Source organism: Hoplias malabaricus, chromosome 15 (assembly GCF_029633855.1).
Source record: "Hoplias malabaricus isolate fHopMal1 chromosome 15, fHopMal1.hap1, whole genome shotgun sequence".
NCBI lineage: Eukaryota > Metazoa > Chordata > Actinopteri > Characiformes > Erythrinidae > Hoplias > Hoplias malabaricus.
Genome location: NC_089814.1, coordinates 20,125,937 through 20,145,063, shown reverse-complemented (window position 1 = coordinate 20,145,063; position 19,127 = coordinate 20,125,937). Strand labels below are relative to the sequence as shown.

The 19,127-nt window shown below is 44.3% G+C and overlaps 1 protein-coding gene across 6 annotated transcripts in view; it reads left to right on the top strand.

Annotated features, from left to right (window-relative positions):
* Nucleotides 1-19,127, top strand: part of cadm1a (cell adhesion molecule 1a) — a 304,829-nt gene that overhangs the window by 185,998 nt on the left and 99,704 nt on the right. For 5 of the 6 annotated variants that reach the window (XM_066646118.1, XM_066646117.1, XM_066646115.1 and 2 more), the window contains exon 2: nt 18,424-18,441. The exons of the other annotated variant lie outside the window; for it this stretch is intronic. In XM_066646118.1, the coding sequence (XP_066502215.1) occupies nt 18,424-18,441 (18 nt within the window). The remainder of the gene's footprint in view (nt 1-18,423; nt 18,442-19,127) is intronic. 6 annotated transcript variants of the gene reach the window in all.

Genomic DNA, 19,127 nt, shown 5'->3' with positions numbered 1-19,127 from the left:
TTAGGCTGTTAGGCCGTATTGAGCTGATCTGCACAGTGCTAAAAACCCTTGACTTGACTTTGTGCTCACAGATATGAGGCGCTATGGCAGCATAAAAATGTGTATACCACAAATCAATATCATGATTATTAGAACATTTTAACTCGATTATGATTCATTATTAATCATTTTCTCTCTGTCATACTACACTGACAAGGCCTGTACTATAAATATGCTGAAGTATGAACTCCGTGGTATTTTTTTTTTAAATGTTGCTAGGAGCTTGTCAGTCTCTTTGAGCCATGCACTGTTCATATTCAGTGATGTTATTGTGCTTCAAGTGTTCAAACAAACTGGTGGGATTAACTTATAAACTGAAACCTTTGCCTTCTAAATGTTCAGTGTCATCTTCACTAAAGTCAGAACATGTCCAAACAACAGTCATAACGTTTGTCTTTGGCACAAGCTGCCTGAGTTGTTCATTTTGCCTCTGTGTTTAGGTTCTCCTCCATGTTGCTTCCATGTGGCAGAGTGGGGCAGAATCACATGACTACATGCGAGGTAGTATGATTTTAAGGGGACAGTGCGTGAACACACAGTGCGGGCCATATTAACATAATCAACAACAAACTGACTGGAAGAAGTTCTGAATGTCATTTACGAACCATTTTTTATAATTGCCTAGCCCTTGTTGCAGTGTGATGAAAATTCATTTTTTTTTCTCGCTTGGAAGATGGCAAATTCTTGCACAATCTGGCATTTATTGGGTTCGCCAAAAGATGCATCCTTTTGAACCAGCATCTAGATGCCAAATTGTCACTTACTCTACAACAGGGAATGCGTTTGGAGTGGCTCTGTAGGCCACTGTAGCCATTTGAGTACTGATAGCCCAATTATGTAAACCCACTGTGGCTTTGCTCCGTAGTACAAGAGCATCTTTCTTTTTCTTAAAGCTCTCCACTGTATTTTAATGTCTTGCGTGACACAATAAGTCTGTTCACTAAAGTGTAGCATGCATTTGGAAGCCCTTCACAGCAGTGCCCAGAAGACTCATGCCTAACGACGGCTCGCCATTTTAAGCCATCATTTAAGATAGCAGGTTTTATAGAGGATTTATGGTGCCGTTTGGTGCTCCGAGGTATGAAGTATTACACCCAATTCCCAAACAATCATTCCAGCAGTTGTTGGTGATAGCATTCTGAAGCATTTGACTTCTTGCTCCTGCGCCATTTTCAGAGACATCAGCAGTCGTTTGAGGGGTTGAATTCATCTAGGTGGATAAAACTGTTTTACTGCCCTCAGGCAACAAGTGGTGGCAATTTCTGTAATTGTGCAGACACTAAAGCTGCGTGTGTGATGGGAATAAACGCAGGCATTCATAGCATGGAGGTCTTTTTAAAATGTATCATTGTTGGCTAAGAGGATGTTTATGTATACTTGCCCTCAGTTGAATGTGATCAATAGGCACCTGAGGTAGCGTCTGTGTTTGGCTTCATCGTATACACATTCATTTGTGTCCACTGGTGTTGGATATTGATGGTGTCTGTGTGCAGCTGGTCCACTGCCGTCTCTCACCCCAGCCATTTCCAGATATTTCACAGAGGCTACCCACACTAATAGGGCACAGAGCCAAAAAAGAAAAGGAAAGTTCTGCAGCTCACAGCCCAGCACAAGCTCCTGAGTGATCGCTCTGAAGGAGGACAAGAGGCTGTGCTTTGCAACGTGCATGTTCTGCCTCTTGGTGTGCGGTGTGTCATTAGGATGAGGTGATTTCCCCAGACCTGGCCTGTCAGAGGCTGTGCTGAAAGTCATTAGCATGTGCTGTCATGTCTCCTTGTCCGAGGCACAGTGATGAACTCAAACCCAAAGTGTGATGTTTGTTTGGGCTCAAGGACAGATATGCAGTAAAGTAGAGGCTGCAGCAGACCACTGCAATGTCAGACCCTGTCATCCTCGACTCCACCAGCACCACCCGCACACCATAGATGGCACACCAGATTACATTAGCACCCCCTATCCCTCATAGTCACAGCACAGAAATGACTTGCAGGTTGTGTGTGTGTGCGGGTGTTTGTGCACAGGCAGTTGGATATTATATAGAAAACATACTGAATATGGACATGTTCCTATGGGTTTTGTGATAAAGGATGGATATAGATATTGAGGCCACATCAAAGCTCATTAATATATATATATATATATATAATTTTTTAATGTTTAGTGTAGTGGATAAGCGGTTACAGATAATGAATGAATGAATGTATTACTTAAAGTGATACTCTTTTACACATGCCTTCATATCTCATACAGAAGTGGCATAGTTCCAAGCTTGAGATATTCTTTGGTTTAAAGGCCAGGAAAACCATTGTTGCTGTATGATGCAAGATGATGTAATATGGAAGGAACATTTGAAAAACTACAAGTGTTTTGGTGTAGATATATGAGGGTGATCTGATTGTCACAATGTAATTTCTAATGGTTATTTGACATATCTCTGCAATGAATGAAGTTACCGCGTGATGCAGTGCGGCCCTACAGGATGCCATGACAATGACTAAGGCTAATTGTAGGCCATATTAACGCACAAACCCATTAAAAAAGCACTTTCTATGCTAGCTCCTGGTGCCGTGGTGACCATTCAGATTGGAACAATCACACAAGCACATTTCTTTTTTGCCCCACTGGACAGTATAGAACAGCATGTTATGCCCCGCTCAAGTAACCTTTGTTGTACTCTGTAAAAGTAGGACATTTATTAGACACTGGGTTACTATAATGAAATTTATAATGAGATTTAATCATTTTACTACATTTGTATTAGAGATGGAACCATTTTTTTTTTTTTTTTTTTTGCTGTGATACTAATGCTGACCTTTGAGTGTCAGCCTAAACTCTTACAATTCAATATACTATACTGTTAGCTTTGAAAATGTGATAAACCTGCTTTTTGTGATTGTACAATTCCATTTTTCCTCCACATTTAACCCATCCATAGTAGTGACCACACACACACACAGCAGATCTGTGGAGTGAGGAAGGTGACAGCACTCTTCCTTCATTCCCCTTGTCCCCAGTTGTGGGAATCAAACCTTCCATTTCCAACCCTGCTTTCTCTTCTTTCATACCCTTTTGTCACATTTTACCAATGATTTTGGAACCACTGTTCTTGACTTTTTGCTACATGTTTTACAAACTCTTTACCTCATTGCACTCAATACGTCATGGTACAACCATCCAAGCAGATCACTGATACTGGCATAACCAATGAAGCAGAGGATGTGGAGAGACTTTGAAATGCGTAAACTGTATGGAGCTATTTAATCTGCTTCTTGATCTCTTTTGTGCAAACACAGCTTTTACTGAGGATTTTTGCTGCCGACACCAAGCTGTGATTTTCCCAAGCTGACAATTGGGAGCTAAGGTGTTTTAAAAGTTGAAGAGATTCTCTCCTCTCTCCATAGGTGTAGAATCGTTTTAATTAGCATTCTAGAGTTTCATTAATTACTGAAATAACATTATGAGCCTCTTACTGCAGTGTCTATGTCTCCGGGTGGAATTTGTTGAACTTTAGAAAGTGAACGCAGGGTCTCTGTTTCTGTATCTTTTGTTTGGCTATTGTGTTGGTTGGGGTTAAAGTGTTATTCTTGTGCATCTGTGTGTAAAGTCTACGTGGTGGTAGCACTGGTGTACATTAACACCGCTGTTTATTCAAAGACATTGTGTGAACTCAAAAGAGAGGCACACAGCATGGCCCTGACTTTAGAATGTATATTGTGATCAGTGTTGTGGTTTATATTTTCAAAAGACTTTACATACAATGATTTAATGATGTAGGTCATTCTGTTAAGATTAAGAAATCATTTTACAGCATCATTTTACATCAGCTCCCTCTAATCAGGTACAGTTGGTGCACATATCACTACGCCATGCTACTTCCAGTCTTTATGTAAACCAGCATTTTCTGTTGATATCTGCCCAATGGCAGTGTTGGATTTATTAACTGAATGAAAACAAAAAACAAATAAAACAAGTTCCTCAGTTATCTTAATCCAGAAAGTACATTTTGTCGGTGTTTATTCATTTGCACCAATATCAGCAATAACAGATATTTACATGAAGATTGAACAGATATCAACACAATCCTTAAGCCCATATTACTGCATCTGTAGTGAAAATTTGTAAGATGCCTATCCTTTGTGTGTAGGCAATTATGTGTGAGACATTAATCATGATGGACTTTGACGGCACACGGCTCATGAATGATATGATTTCCATGGTGATCAGTTCTCAGAAAGAGGGTGCGAGGGTGTTTGAACATTGTAACCTCTCAAATTGGCTCTCATGAATAGAGCAGTCTATGCTACAACATGGTGCATCATTACTGCACTTGTCTAGACGATGAAGGTTCTTGAATAATGATGTCAAGATGACATGCATAGTGGCAGTAGAGGATGCAGGGAAGTTTCTGTATGAGAAATTACAATGCATTTCCCATCGTTATACTCATAGGTGAAGCTGTAGTTCTTCTTTGTTCTCAGCTGTTTAGAGGGGAATTGGCAACAATGTCCTGGCTCTTGCTTCTTATACTTTTCCCCAAGATGTGGCACCAACAGAGCGGCTTTGCAGCAGATGTAGCCTATCCTTCTGAAGTGTTCTCCGCTTCTCCGCCAGAAGCTATAGCTGATTGATAGCTGTGATATCCATCGAGGGGAGTGTGTGCTGAGGTGTTTGAAAAAGTGTGCAGTCAATGTTTGTGTGTGTGTGTGTGTGTTGTGGTAGTGAGGGGAGGTTGTTGAACAGATAAAAATAGTGGCTGAAGATTAGAAATTCACTGCTGATTATAAACTGTTTCCTCTTTTCTGCCACGCTCGGTGAAGTAGGTAGCAGGTGGTTGAGACAGGTGTCTGATGGAGGCTCCGCTGAAAGACATTGAAATGGCAAGCAAATTGGAGGAAGCATTTTGTGGGGGTTTCCGGTGATTGGTGTCAGGGTTGATGGATGTTACTACCCTGGGATTCAGAGCCTGGGTTGGGTGGCCAAAGAGCCCAGGTGCTGTGGAAGGGGCCAGAGGAAGCGGAGAGGCGGGGGAAAAAAAGGAACCAGGAAAAGAACAAGATCTTTCCTGGAACATTTATAACCACAAGACAAAGCTGCCTGGCAACCAAAATACAGCCTTGCTGTACCCAGCAGTTGCACAGAGAGACTGGAAGGGATGTGAGCTTATTCTGAACTGAGACTTATATGGCGTCGGAATCGGTGTTATCCACGTTAGGGTGACCTTTCCGGGACAAATGGCTCACAGTGTGGCGGGTCTGTGTCAGCTCCAGATAAAAAGAGATGACATTAGAAAAGATGATCTCTGCTCCTGGTACTGATTTGTGGATGTGAGAAAAAAGACAAAGCCCCCCACCCCTCCACCCCCAAACACACGGGCTCACAGAGATCCCCCAACCACATGGGCTCACAGAGATGGAGAGTCAGAAAAGGGGAAACGACGCTTCGGAGCTGGGTTATGTACACAATCTTCAGCTTTGCCAAACAACAACACATCATCAGTCCCTTAATGCCTGCTCCCAATATCCCCTCTACCCAGCAGGACTCCAGATCACAAGGCTTCATGTGGGCCCAAGCCCAGAGGGGAAAAAAAGAAAAATCCATATAGCTTATGGCCTTGTGCGCGGAAATCCTGTGCAAGTCCTCAGACCAATGTTGGAGCTCAACTCCCATGATCTCGCCCACCTCCAAGCTGCCGCAGCTCGAAACAATAGAGTCCTGAATCACTCTGTTTTTATCGCTCCTTCTAATCTTAATACCTTTGTAAGTTGGGCCTTAACTCCAAAGCTGTTTGTTTAATATTGACTTTTCCCAGTAATCCATTTCTAAATGGTAGCAAGTCCCTTTTCAATTGAGACATCACTGAGCTTGTTTTTTATCCCTTAACCGTTTTTCCATTTTCTTCTCACTTCACGTTTCCCTCCCCTTCGGCGGGTTTATTATGCCTCTTTTCTTTCTTTCCTTTCTTTATTCTTTCTTTTTTCCCCCGTTCTTTTTTGGCTGGCATAAATATGACAGGCCATGGAAATAGGATTGAGTGGTAAATTGAATTATGGGTGGGCGTAATGTGCCAGTATGGCAGGTGCATGCAGTCATGTCTGTGCGGACACCATTGATTGGTGGCAGCTGTGAATGCTGATTCGGTCCCTGAGACAACATCTAAATAGAGCAGCATCCGTGCATGACATTTTTTGTTGTTGTTGTTGTTATGAATAACGACCTTACGTGGTCCAAAATGGGTAACGGAGCAGTGCTCATGTTATTGCGTTTGACAACATGGATAAGCCATCCTGGGTTTGGCGAGACGAGTAAACAACGGGACACTCTCAATATCACTTTGCTTGGCAATGCCAGTTATCAACATTGGCACTCATGGCTGCCAGCGCTTTAAATGTATACAGTAGTCCTTTTTTGTGTTTTGGGGTTTATTTTTGTAGAACAAATGCAGATTCCAGTGGTGGGGGAAAAGAAACAAAACGCAAACAGCCCATTCTCTTAGAGAAGACGAGGCTGGTGTGGGAATGGCCCATTTAACGCAATATAAATGTCCTGCAGCAGTAGCTGAGTAATCCAGATCGCAGATCTATTCCAAAGCTCTTTTAGGTATCAGTCGGTCTGCGGATCTATTATTCCATGTTGACTGGCAGGCGTTGCGTTCCCCTGTGAGCCTCATTCCGCTTTTGAAATGAACAGGCTCGTTTTTTTTTTTTTTTTTGCCTTAGTTCCCATGTAGAAATGGAGTGTTTATGAGAGTTCAATTTTCCGAGAGCTACGCTGAGGCTGCTGCTGCTTATTCTAGAAGAATCTGTGCTATATAATAGCAGTGAAGCAGCACTTCAGATGGAACTGCCAAGCACGTACAATCAGTCCCTCTGCCTGAAATGAGGTGGTGTGAAGTGGAAGGACTGTTTGTTCACACAAGTCTTGAGAGCAGAATATTCGCTCTTTATCTCTGCCCAATTTTCCAGCATAACTTTACATCTAAATGACAGCGCCTCGCTTGCTCATCATGTGACACTCCAGGATTCCATCCGAGAACCCCAGTGTGGCAGTAACCTTTTCTCTGTAATCACTCCTTTTGTAGCTGAATGTCAGTAGATTAATTGAAAACTCGGGGTGGTTTAAAACAACAGCTGACAATTAATACCCGTCTCCTTGCCTGCTCTCTTTTATGCCATTTGGCAGGCGGCGCCTCTGCTTCACGTTCGGGAGAGTTCGCAGAGAGTTTGGAGCAAGTTTACTGACACGTTTATCGACCTGCATTGCGCTGTATTCTCTTTTCTTTCTCTATTTCACTCTCTCTCTTTCACTGTCACTCACAGGCTCTCGCCCGTTTGCTCTCTCGCTTTGCCGCTCTCATTTTCTTGCTTTTCTCCCAATACCCCTCTCTCTTTCTCTTTCTTTCCCTCTCCCCTCTCTCTTGCTCGCATACTCCCCTCCACGCAGCTCCTGAGAATGAGCACAGCCCCAGCCTGCAGCAATCCTCTGAGGTAAATGTGTTTTAGTCCTGAGTGCAGCAGGGGGAGATGAAGACAGCCTGGGCCAGTGATGAATGACGGCTCCTGTAAGAGCAGCTGCCCCATTTCCAGCCAAACGCCATGACACACACACACACACACACAGAGAATTCTCTCCCTATTCTCCAGGTCCTAAGAGGAGGGGGAAAAAAAGAAAAGACCTCAAAGCTTCCTGGAGGATTGCACATAGCCCCATCAGGTGTCTGGAAGGATAGAAATGATGCATGTTAAGTCTCTTGAGGTTTGTTCAAAGGATCTTTTTCTCTCTTCATAGCAGCCATGCCAGTGGAAGGAACGTTGTCTTGGGTTATGTGACATCACACAAAAGACCCTTTAAAGAGGCGAGAGATCCTCCATGCTTTCTACGGCCGAGTCTTGAGTGGGGCCGCTATAATTGGTCAGAGTCTTGCTCTCATACATATATGCAGATAATTGGTGCATATTAACTATTTATACATGTCCTCAGCAACAGTGCCATGTCAGCTTGTCGGGCTTTTCCTTTTGTACTGCGCTGCGGCCTTAATGCCCCCGCAGAGATAGCAATTGACGCACTTATGTAAGCTCTACAGCAGAATCGGAGTCAGAAAGCAGACTGCAGGCCCATCTGTGACACAGACTCCAGGGATGAAATGGATGTCTCTGCTCCTCGCTGCTAATGAGCTGCCTTTATCTACCAATTAAACGCAGGACAATGAAAATGTATTTGCCATTGTTTACAAATCAGTCAAGCAGAGCGCCTGCTCTTCTGCTCGCAGGCCTCCACTTTCGCCAGCGTGGCGACAAGAACAGAGCAGACCGTAGCGTGGCATGTTTTGTAAAAATGAGGAGGAAAATTTTAATTATATGAGGCCTTTATCGCTTTCTGGCTGCCAGACTCGTGCTCGAGACTATTCGGGGACCGGGAGCCGCAGCGTGTGTAAAAATATTCCTCGTTGCGGAAAATGAGTGTACCTTTGCTTTGTTGAGGTGCGGTGGGAAAAGAACGAGTGAGTGCGCGTGTTTGTGTGTGTCTCTTTTGCCTTGTCAGATCCAGTGCAAACTCGCCCCCCTCCCCCTCCACATCCCCCTTCATCCTGCCTCTCTTTATCCCACTGTACAGCAATGCACACATTCTGGCTGACTGCATCACTTGTTCCTGCTCATGCATTCTCTGCAGATTTAATTACACGCTTTTCTGGATCCATATAAAAAGTGGGAGAGGAAAAGGAGGGAGAGAGAGAGAGAGAGAGAGAGAGAGAGAGAGAGAGAGAGAGAGAGAGAATGAGGGAGAGGTTGAGGCCAAGCAGATCCCTGGAGTCATGTATTTATATTGCAGGGGGAATCAGTCCGGTGGAGTGTTTCTGTAATGGCACCCTACTGTATAATGATCTGCGATGACCTCCCAAATGAGGGGATTAAGCCAGGGCTGTCTGGAGCAGAAATAATGGGCCCAGGGCTCAGCGGGGTTTCTCCACTCTCCTCCGCTCTCCCACCTGACAGTACACTAACGGCCCACGGGGTCAGTCCCGGGCACCTCTTCTGCCCCCTCACCCACTTTCATGTACATCCCCCCCATCAGGCCTCCATTAGGGTGCCCCAGCTACATCGACTGCGTCATCAAGCTGAGAGAGAGAGAGAGAGAGAGAGAGAGAAGCAAGCTGGCGCAGTGCCAGCGTAATGCCGCTTATGGGTTTTACCGTCAGGCCTTGTGAACTAATGTATTCCAGAGGTTGCCACAAGGAAGGTGCACTTGATTGGCAGAGAGAGGTCTGGAAGTTTACAAGTTGTGACGTCTCATTAGGAAAGGACATTATCTGATTCCCCAACAGAGAAAATTCAGAAAAATATGCAACAGGCCAATATTCTCATTTGCTCATTACTTAGATTTTCCGCTGAAATTTGATGTGTTGGGTAAACATGGCCAAAGACAATGTGCCATTAACAGTGTACCAATGTTTCTGTCACCAGTCTACCAGCTCTCTGAATGCGAAAAGTATGCTCTGCACGGTCCATTTTAAATTTGTGATGTCACAACCATGAACATATTCACACATTGCCCATTCTGGCTTTAGACCAACTATGACCTAATGGTAGAGAACAGGGCTTTATGACCAAGAGGTCACTGGTTCAATCCCCATGACCGGTGGTGGGAGTGAAGGTACAGGTCTTCCTCCTTCGGTCCTCAGCTGCTCCCCGTACATATATAGAAGACGGGGCTGGGACCTGATGGTTGCCAGTTCAATCCCCATGACTAGCAGGAAAATGTGGGAGCAGCACTGTCTCCTCCCTAAACATTCACAGCTTAATTGGCTTTGAGCAAGACACCTAACCCCCAATTGCTCTCTGGGCTCCAGTCAGGTGTGTCTTCACTGACCCTAGCACAGTATTATTTATTGATGCACAGCCATGGATGGGTTAGATCTGAAGGAAGATTTGTGTAGGCTTTAAAGCAGGTTTATCACATTAATCAAAAGGAGTCTGCAACATTGGAAAGGAGTGGCTGAGTGTTCTTTGGTTTGTTTCAATTTGTTTGTTGAAAGTCAGGGCGGCACGGTGGCGCAGCAGGTAGTGTCGCAGTCACACAGCTCCAGGGACCTGGAGGTTATTGGTTCAATTACCGCTCCGGGTGACTGTCCGTGAGGAGTTGGTGTGTTCTCCCCGTGTCCGCGTGGGTTTCCTCCGGGTGCTCCGGTTTCCTCCCACAGTCCAAAAAAAACACATGTTGAATGAATGTGTGAGTGTGTGTTGCCCTTTGAAGGACTGGCGCCCCCTCCATGGTGTATTCCCCGCCTTGCGCCCAATGATTCCATGTAGGCTCTGGACCCACCATGACCCTGAATTGGATAAGCGGTTACAGATAATGAATGAATGTTTGTTGAAAGTGAGGATTTTCAGTTCTTTTTGTAATGTGTAAATTGCAGCCAATCAGAGAAGGCGGCATTTGCATATATTGTATAGCAGTTTTAAAGACACAGTAATGAAAGTAGCCTGTTGAGGTCTAAGGGATGAAGATGGAAAATGTACACTTAGAGGTTCATGGCCACACATTGTTTTCGGTGCCACAGAACAGTGCATACATTGCAGGGAGTTTAGAAGAAGAAGCAGAACATGAAGAAAAATTAAATACAGCTTCTTTGAAGTTTGTGTAATGTATCCAAGGCTTTACAGGAGCTGAGCAGATGCTGAGACAGAAAGTGAGTTCAAGTCTGAGCTGTTTTATGCTCCATGCGGCAGGCGGTGGCAGCTCCTGTCACTGAGAGAGTTTATTGTTTGGGTTCAGCAACTTCTACTCCGTATCAAAGCGATGAGTGTTCCAATGTAGTAGTGCTGTAGCTAAAACCCGTCGTTGCTGCATTCCTTCGGCAGATAAAATAGAGCCGCACCAGAGTACTCTTTTTTTTTATTTTTAAGCGTTTTCTGGTTTTACCCTGTTTCCAGGATGATGGGGAACACTTGTTAGGAAGTGTCTTGGCTTTTGCCGAGGCAGCATCAGGTGGAGAAACACCATGTGAGATACATCACTGATTACAGTAAAAAAAAAGAAAAAAAAGAAGAAAAAGTGTGGGGGAGGAGTAAAAACCGTGCTGAATGTCAGAGGCAGGGCTTTGTCAAATCTGTCAGCGGTGAAGGAAGCATGAAGCTCCTATCTTAGGGGCAAAATGTAGCTAATGGCAGCACGGTGGCCACTCTGTCTTTTGTGTGGGCTGATCCGGGGGATTAAAGCATCCGTCTCCCTGCCCTGTTCTCTGTAATGGCATTAGGAGAATGGATATGTTTTAGTATTCCATCAAAGAACATCTGATACGAGAGGGCAGGCTGATTTAATTAAGTAGAAAGCAAGGCCTGAGAGAGAAAGCATGGGAGGCGGAGGAGGGGCTTGGCTCTATTGTGTCGTCTCTCTGCAACCAAGCATGGTCAGTTCTTCTCTGAATTCCGTGGGAATGTTTGGACAAAATTAATCCCCTTCAAGCCTCTTGATAATGCATCGATGAATAGATATCGGAGACAGTAAATCCTGGCCATCTCTTCCGGAAGGGACTCTGGGCCTCTCTGCTGTTTTTTTGCTTTGTTTTGTTTCTGTGTGCAGTGCTGAGCTGTTTAAAATGACCCCATCTCCTGCAAAATATTTCAGCTTCAAACCGCCTCGGCTGTGCCTCTGGAGGCGGCTTTCATTCCTCACACAAAATCTTAACCTCGCCGCCTGGGCTCCTCCACTTCTTCGATGTAAAATGTTTGAGGGGGTTGTTATTTGTTAATATATTTATAATGATTATAACCCCTCCTCCTTCAGTAAACTGACCTTTACATTCTCCATAATAGCCAAATACGTTTCAGCCAACACAAAGCGAGTGGACTCTTCATGGTCTGTGCCTGGTCCTTTGTTCAGGGTGCAATATTGATTTTTCACACTGAATGTAACGAGTTTTGTGCCGGCTGAAGGACACTCGCTTTACATATGTGACATCGCATTAAACCTTTTTTTATATATATCCCTGAATCACTATGTGTTTTTACTTTTTTTAAAAAGTCCTCAGTGGTCTAAGTGAGTATTTAATATTTAGCTTGCCTAATTAGGAAATGGTTCGTTTCCCGTTCTCATAGACATGAAGTGTTATATTTTTTTCCCCTTTTTTTTTCATCACCAGCATGCAACCTTTTCATGGAAATACTCTGGATATGTGTCAGGCCAATTAGTGGTGTGTTTAAAACCCCTGCATTAGTCGATGTGCGATTAGGCTCTCCGCAAAGTCTCACCCAGGCAGGAGGAAGTGAAGTGAGCAGAGATAACCGTAGGAAGGCTCTTTTTCTCTCTGTTGATTTTCACTTGAGATGAAGTGACCATACAGGCCTGACACTTCCTGCCTGGTGCTCTACCATGTGGCTCAAATCAGCTCTTGAAATTCAGTGGGTGGCAGGTGTCTGTAAGTCCTGCTGGTCCAGGGTTCATCTTAAACCCCCTTTATTTGTCCACAGCCTCTACTCTGCTGCTCAATCTTCAGCCTCCCCAACCACTGATGGCTTTGGCCAGTCCATTTTCTTCTGCTGATAGCTATGTTTTGCTCTTCCTTAAAACATCTAACGGTATTTTATGGGATTTTGAATCTTATCTGTCTTTGCTGAGATGTCGTGCCTTTGCTCGGTGCGTGACAGAGGCCATGGCGAATGCAAATGTCACCTCGTCATTGGGATTCTTAATCAGAATTGGATCTTAGATCGACTTTCTCCTGCAGCGAGAGGCCCGGCAAATGCGCCTTTTAACTCCTGCAGCGTAGCACAGAGGAGTTAAACCGCTGCCTTTGGCGCACCATTCAGCCCGATTGAACAGCTCTGTAGATGCTGTGTTGACCACACCACACACCCCTGCCCTTTCTGTCCAGTTCTTTGAGGTGGAAATAGGACTGCTCACTTCTAACCTTTTAATTACATGAAGGCCTGGCGGGTCCCATTTGAACTCCTCTTTGTAGCCCCGATTCAGGAGTCTATGTACAGAATAACTGAATAGATCCACACTCGTAGCAAGTATATTCCTACCTCCCATCAGAGAGAGAGAGAGAGGGCAGACCTTTAGCCTTCAAAGAATCTCTGAAAAGGCCAGCCTTTTTGGCAGTTTAGCAGCTACACTATTGGCCAGCCTTCAGTGGATTCTCATGGACTGTCATATAGCAGTGCCAGGCTTTTCACACTGGGAGGAAATTAATCCCCAAGATTATTCTGAATGGTGAAAGGAGGCCGGCATTGCACGTCGAATTTCAAACCGACTGGATTACCGGCTCAGTTTAGCTCATGGAGATGCGGTGGCATCTCTGAAAAAGTGCACTCCAAGTTCAGGAAACCTCAAAAGTCGCTTCAAAGTCAGTGGCTGACAGAGGTTGTGGATGCTGGAAAAGGTGACCCTTCTTTCTTTCCTTCTTTCTCTCTCTCTCTCCCTCTCTTCCTCGTTCTCACCTTACCCCTCCCACCTGCGAGTTGGCTCGAGGACACAGGGGTGAATATTCCCATCAATGAGAAGCTTATCAGAGTGGCAGCAGTGGTGTCTAATCATGGCCTAGCAGACACACTATAAATCCCTCCCTATTATGGATCAGGTACACTCTCGCTCCGATCCTCTCTGTCTGAAGTGGCCAGAGTGACCAAGAGGTCTCCGCTTTCGCTCTTACCACCGTCTCAGATCATCAGCTGCTGCTGCTTCTCCATGCTTAGAAAAGCAAATACAGAAATGAGGCCTCTGGCTGAGAAGAAAAAAAGAGGCGACCCTCGAAATTGGCTGTGATCTTTATGAAGTCATATGGGCTCAGCGCAACTCTAATTTTCGCTCAGCTACAGTTTTAGTGTCTTCTGCTGGGAAAACAGTTTTGTTTTCCCCCCCTTCTGTCTCGAGCTCCAATGGCAGAGGCTCAAAGAGCAGCTATTTGAATGCTATTGATGATTATGCTTTAATGGAGCTCACTTATCATGTCTAATTTAACACCCCACGGGCATTGGATTTGCGATTCGAGAGGCGCCAATGGTGCATAGGAAAGGAATGGGCTCTCACAGAGTGGATGTGCAACACAAGGCCGCTCTCTCTCCTCCTTTTGCGTGGGAGGCACACACTCACACACACACTATGACTGGCCGCTCGGTGTGAAGTGGGTTGAGGTTGCCCTTTGGCCCTAGCCTCACTATGGAAGATTGCAGTAAGGGCCTGCTAATCATGTCCAAAAACCCTGGTAAAAGCAACATGCTCTCGTTTCCTGCCCTCACTGCGAGACCTGGTCAAGAGGACACAGGGATATGGGTTGTTTATGTAAGGTATGTGATTTTCAGACCAAGCTGCACTGCCATTTAACGATGATTATTATGTTAATGATGCTTGTGCAATTCTTGTTTGCTTTCATCCTTCATCTCTCCAGAGCTCTCACTCGTTTCCTGCTTTCTCTATTCTTAATCAATGCTCTGGTGATAGCACAGTTTATTCATATCTAGCGTGAAGGCCTCGTGCAAGCAGGTCTATGTGAAGTGCTCTCTGGGCTGAAGGGAACGTAAAGAGTGGCACAGGGGCTTCATTAATTCTGCTCATGCACGCTGACCCCCGAGTTAATGCCGCTATCATTTTGGAGTAGGGAGCTGCTCTCGTGTGGGCTAACTCATGTTTAATGCATTCCTCTGGTTGGAGCGTTTAACCTTACCTTGGGGGCAGGAGTGCAAAGCGGTGACATGGACATCTCCCATCCAAGCTGTGTGGCCTTCCAAAAGGCCTGGCAAGACCTCTGCAGGCCCCGGGGTTGACAAACCATCGCGACGTTTTTCTTATGACATTTGGCATTTACTTAACATGAGTGGAGCCATTCGCATGGCCGCTGTTCCAAGGGTCTGATTTCCAGGGTGGCCCTTGCTCCCCAGTGGACCTCAAACAGTTAGTGACTGCACTCAGGTCCATGTCATGAATCCTAAAGTAGCCTTGCAGGCAGCCCCCTCCCTCCCACAACCCAAGGAATGAATTACACACATGGACTGTACGACAAAGGCATATGAAGTGATCAGAGATGCCTTCAAATTCAGAGTGCTCAGATATAGAGCTGTAAACGGGGACCCTTTTAAGACCCAGACATCAGCATGTCTGCATTTTGGCAGGCTAATCTTTGTTGGCATTAGATTCTATGGTATGCATATATGTTCATGCCCAAGTACACACTCAATTTGTTTGCCAATATAAATATGCACTAATTCAGATTCCAATTCTGTAGAGCACCTAATCATATAGAAGTGTGTGGGGTGTCGAGCTGGCATGTGCTAAAGATGCAGCACATGCCAGCTTCTTAGGCTACGTTCACACCGTGTAAAATGGCCTAAATAAAATTTATTGTGAGACTGTTCACACTACGTGGCACGGTCGTGCAGCAGGTAGTGTCACAGTCACACAGCTCCAGGGACCTGGATGTTGTGGGCTCAAATCCCGCTCCAGGTGACTGTCTGTGAGGAGTTTGGTGTGTTCTCCCTGTGTCTGTGTGGGTTTCCTCCGGGTGTTCAAATTCCCTCCCACGGTCCAAAACCACGTTGGTAGGTGGATTTACGACTCCAAAAAGTGCCCATATGTATGAGTGAGTGTGTGTCGCTCTGTGAAGGTCTGGCACCCCCTCCTTGCGTCCAATGATTGCGGGTAGGCTCTGGACCCACCGCGACCCTGAACTGGATAAGCGGTTAATGTGAACAATATCTGACCTTAGTCTGAACAGAACACACTGTTAAACTGAATCACATGCACTTAATGCTTCACATAGCACACTCCATCATAGTTAAAGGTAGGTAACAACTTTATCAGAACTGATAATGTCAGAATCAGAAAGTATTTTTTTGCTGTTCACACAGAAAACACGTGTCTCATATGAAGAAAAATACCCACACACAATTGTTGTCATTTGATTGGTAATCAGCATAAGATCTGGTTATCAAGGTAAATATCTTCAACACAAAGCAACATACCATCTTAGAATGATAATGCATGGAATGTGTGTACAAAATTAGCATGTTTTGTTGGCTGTACCTTACTACTGTAACTGGCACGCTGCTTACTGTCCTGCTAAACGCTACATGATAAAAACCTTCAAAATAAGACTTCAGAATGAAGTGAGAAAGTGAATTCCTGAGTGAGTTTGCTTTCTTGGAGTTGGTGAAAACGGCATGAGGCGCACCCTTCTCCTGCCAATGACATTGATTTGCAAAAATGTGGCTTTACTGCAGTATGATATACATCCACAGAAACAGGAAGTGTGTGGGGAAGTGCAGCAGTTACAATAACAAATTTACATTTTCTGAAGAATACACAAACGTTTATAAAAATGGAAATGTGTTGAATGTGAAATCAGTTGTTATAGCTCAGTTATGTGACTATATCCATTTTCCAACATTGCGTATGTCATAGGGGCTTTACATTAGTTTACAGGAAGATTTATTGAAGCATTATAATGACTGAACTTGGTGTATTATTTGAATACACCAGTAAACACTCCCCCTGCTGGAGGTTTTCAGTCATAAACAGTCAACTTACTGTAGTATTCCTCAAGAACAATCGATTTGGGTTTTCTTGTAGACTTGACAGTCCATATATGTGAAGATTTCTCTTTGGTTGTGAAGCATTGTTGCATTTGTAAAGTAATCTTCAGGTATAAATCAGCTCCTATTAATGGTTATTGTTGTGCTTCTGTCTGTATTAAAGGGAACATCTATGACTGTTGGGAAACGCTGTTCTTAGCTGTGAGTTGGGTAAGGTGGAATGGCATGTATGAGGGGAAAAAAACACAGTTGTTTGTACATGGATGAAGCTGAAATTGTCTGGAACAGAATTACCACAGAAACTCATTTGTAAGTTGTTTAGTTTTGTAGCACTTTCGGTAATGCAGTTATCCGTCTCCAGATTCAGGAGACATTTCCACCTTAAGTGATCCTGAACAGCAAATGGAAGTCAGTATTACCCACCTATGGAACAGGAATAGAGAAATATCTTCATTTCGGTTCATGCTTTTTAGCGTTTGGAGTTCTCTTCGTTGTCTAAAAAGACTCCAGATGCCTTTGACATGAGCAGAGAGAGAAAAGCTAGCATACCGTTACAAGATGGTTTGTTTATTTACACATTCACAGACACTGGGGCTTCGTAAACACATTAGACTGGTTTCGAGCACACGAACAGACTGAAGAGCTAGCAAATGGTGAGGAAACATCTTCTGAATTTTATAAAAGGTGTCTTTTTTATTACAATCATGAATTATGCCTTTAACTGTGATAATTCTCAAAACACCCATTTAATGCCACTGTGTTTGCATGATAATAGTGGCGTTTAGAAGAGGGGAACCAGGGGAAATGCCACTCTTAATTTAGCCCAATCATAGTTCAAAAGTTGTGATTGTTGAACTATGCTTAGGTTCAATTGACAGTTTTGCCCATTTGATTTTTAGGTGAATCATGGCTTTAATTTAAAAACCATGCTTTAAGGCCTTAGAAGCTGAAAGACAGCTGCAGTTTTGAATGTATTTCTTGGCTGCAGTGTATTGGATTGTGCTAGATCAATTTCTGTGGTCTTTTCTGTGGTTAGACGGACCTATGACATCATGCATATCTCTAATGCGATCTAGCTGAGGCTATTGTGGTTATGGGGGTTAGTGCCAGGCAGATTCAGCGGGCTCAGTATGACAGAGCAAGCAGGAGCTCTGTGACACAGAGCTGCAGCATGAAGTCTGATTCTGTGCTGAATAGCTGTGGCCGCGGCTTCCTGCATATTAAAATAAGAATGATAATTAGTGCGTTGCCAGGACGGAAATTTGGCAAAAACGTGAAGGAGGAAATTGGTTTTCTAATCAGAATCTGACTTGGAGCGCAATTCATCCACTCTCTCTTTGGGTGTAAGTGCTTTTTAAAACAGTGCTGTGGATTCCAGGGCCAGTGCATTAGCCCCCCTGATTTGCAGTAGTGGCAAGCGGCTGGAGAAGGAGAGGCTGAGCCCAGGTGCTGTTGACATGCTGTAATTAATGAAGTTCCAGGGTGTGCGGCGCTGAGAGAAAGCAGTGAACGTGTTAAGGTAATGTTCTTTGGGAGGTTTCATGCAGGGCTTGGATGATTTCTCTCCTCCACTTTAAAATTCATGACTCCTGCTGTTTTATCAGGTGATTAAGATATGCCATGAAATTGCTACCAGCTTCTTTATTTTCAACCCTGATAGCAGAATGGAATGATTACACAAAACGAAAAGTATATCCGTTTCCTGTTAGGATAGCGTAAAGGTGACTATAACGGGCGAATGCTTTTTTGACACCTCTGATGTGCTGGCTTATGCTTGTTCAGCTGTGCTGGGGCTTTACATGAAGCTTGATTCGCTAATGCTTCTCCCTCTCTGTCTTTCTTTTCTCTTTCTTTGATCCAGGAGCAGCTCAGGACCCAGGTATGCCCTACCTTTTGCCTATGTGTGTGTTTCCTCTTTGTGTTTGTCTGTCTTGGGTTCGTCTTGTGTGTGTGTGTTCCATTCCTACCACCATTTCCCCTTCAGTTCGCCTAGCATCCGAACCTAAAGCATCTTCTCTTCCTTCAGTTTCTAATTCATTCATTATTCTTCTGCTGTTGCCGCTGCTGCTGCCGCTGCTGTAGCTTCTGCCTCAGCCTCCAGCAATGCAGCTGCTGGTTGGCTGGCTCCATTCTTCACCTCTGCAGTCTACTCTAACTCAAGAGTTTCTCACCTTACAGGTCTAAGTATAGCCCTCATGCTCTCTACTGTTCCACGCATTAACATTTCTCATTTATACAGCATATGCCCTTTTTTATTTATTTATTTACTTTTAAATCCTGTATCTTCAGGGTATTTATATTAGGTGGATTATGTGCAAAATATGTGCAAATTCAACCTGCTCCATTTGTTTGCCTCGCTGAAATAGGCCTACCATGAAAACACAAGCTGGATGAATAATGACCAATGTGAAATCCTTCTGGAATGCCATTGCTCATAAGTGCTTTGCTCAAGGGCATGATTTGGCCAGGAGGACGGTATGTGTGTCAGACGTTTCCTGACCCAGGACTCTGCATGCCTGCCTGCTTGCTGTGCTGGAAATCATAATCTATTACTATCCGCTCTCA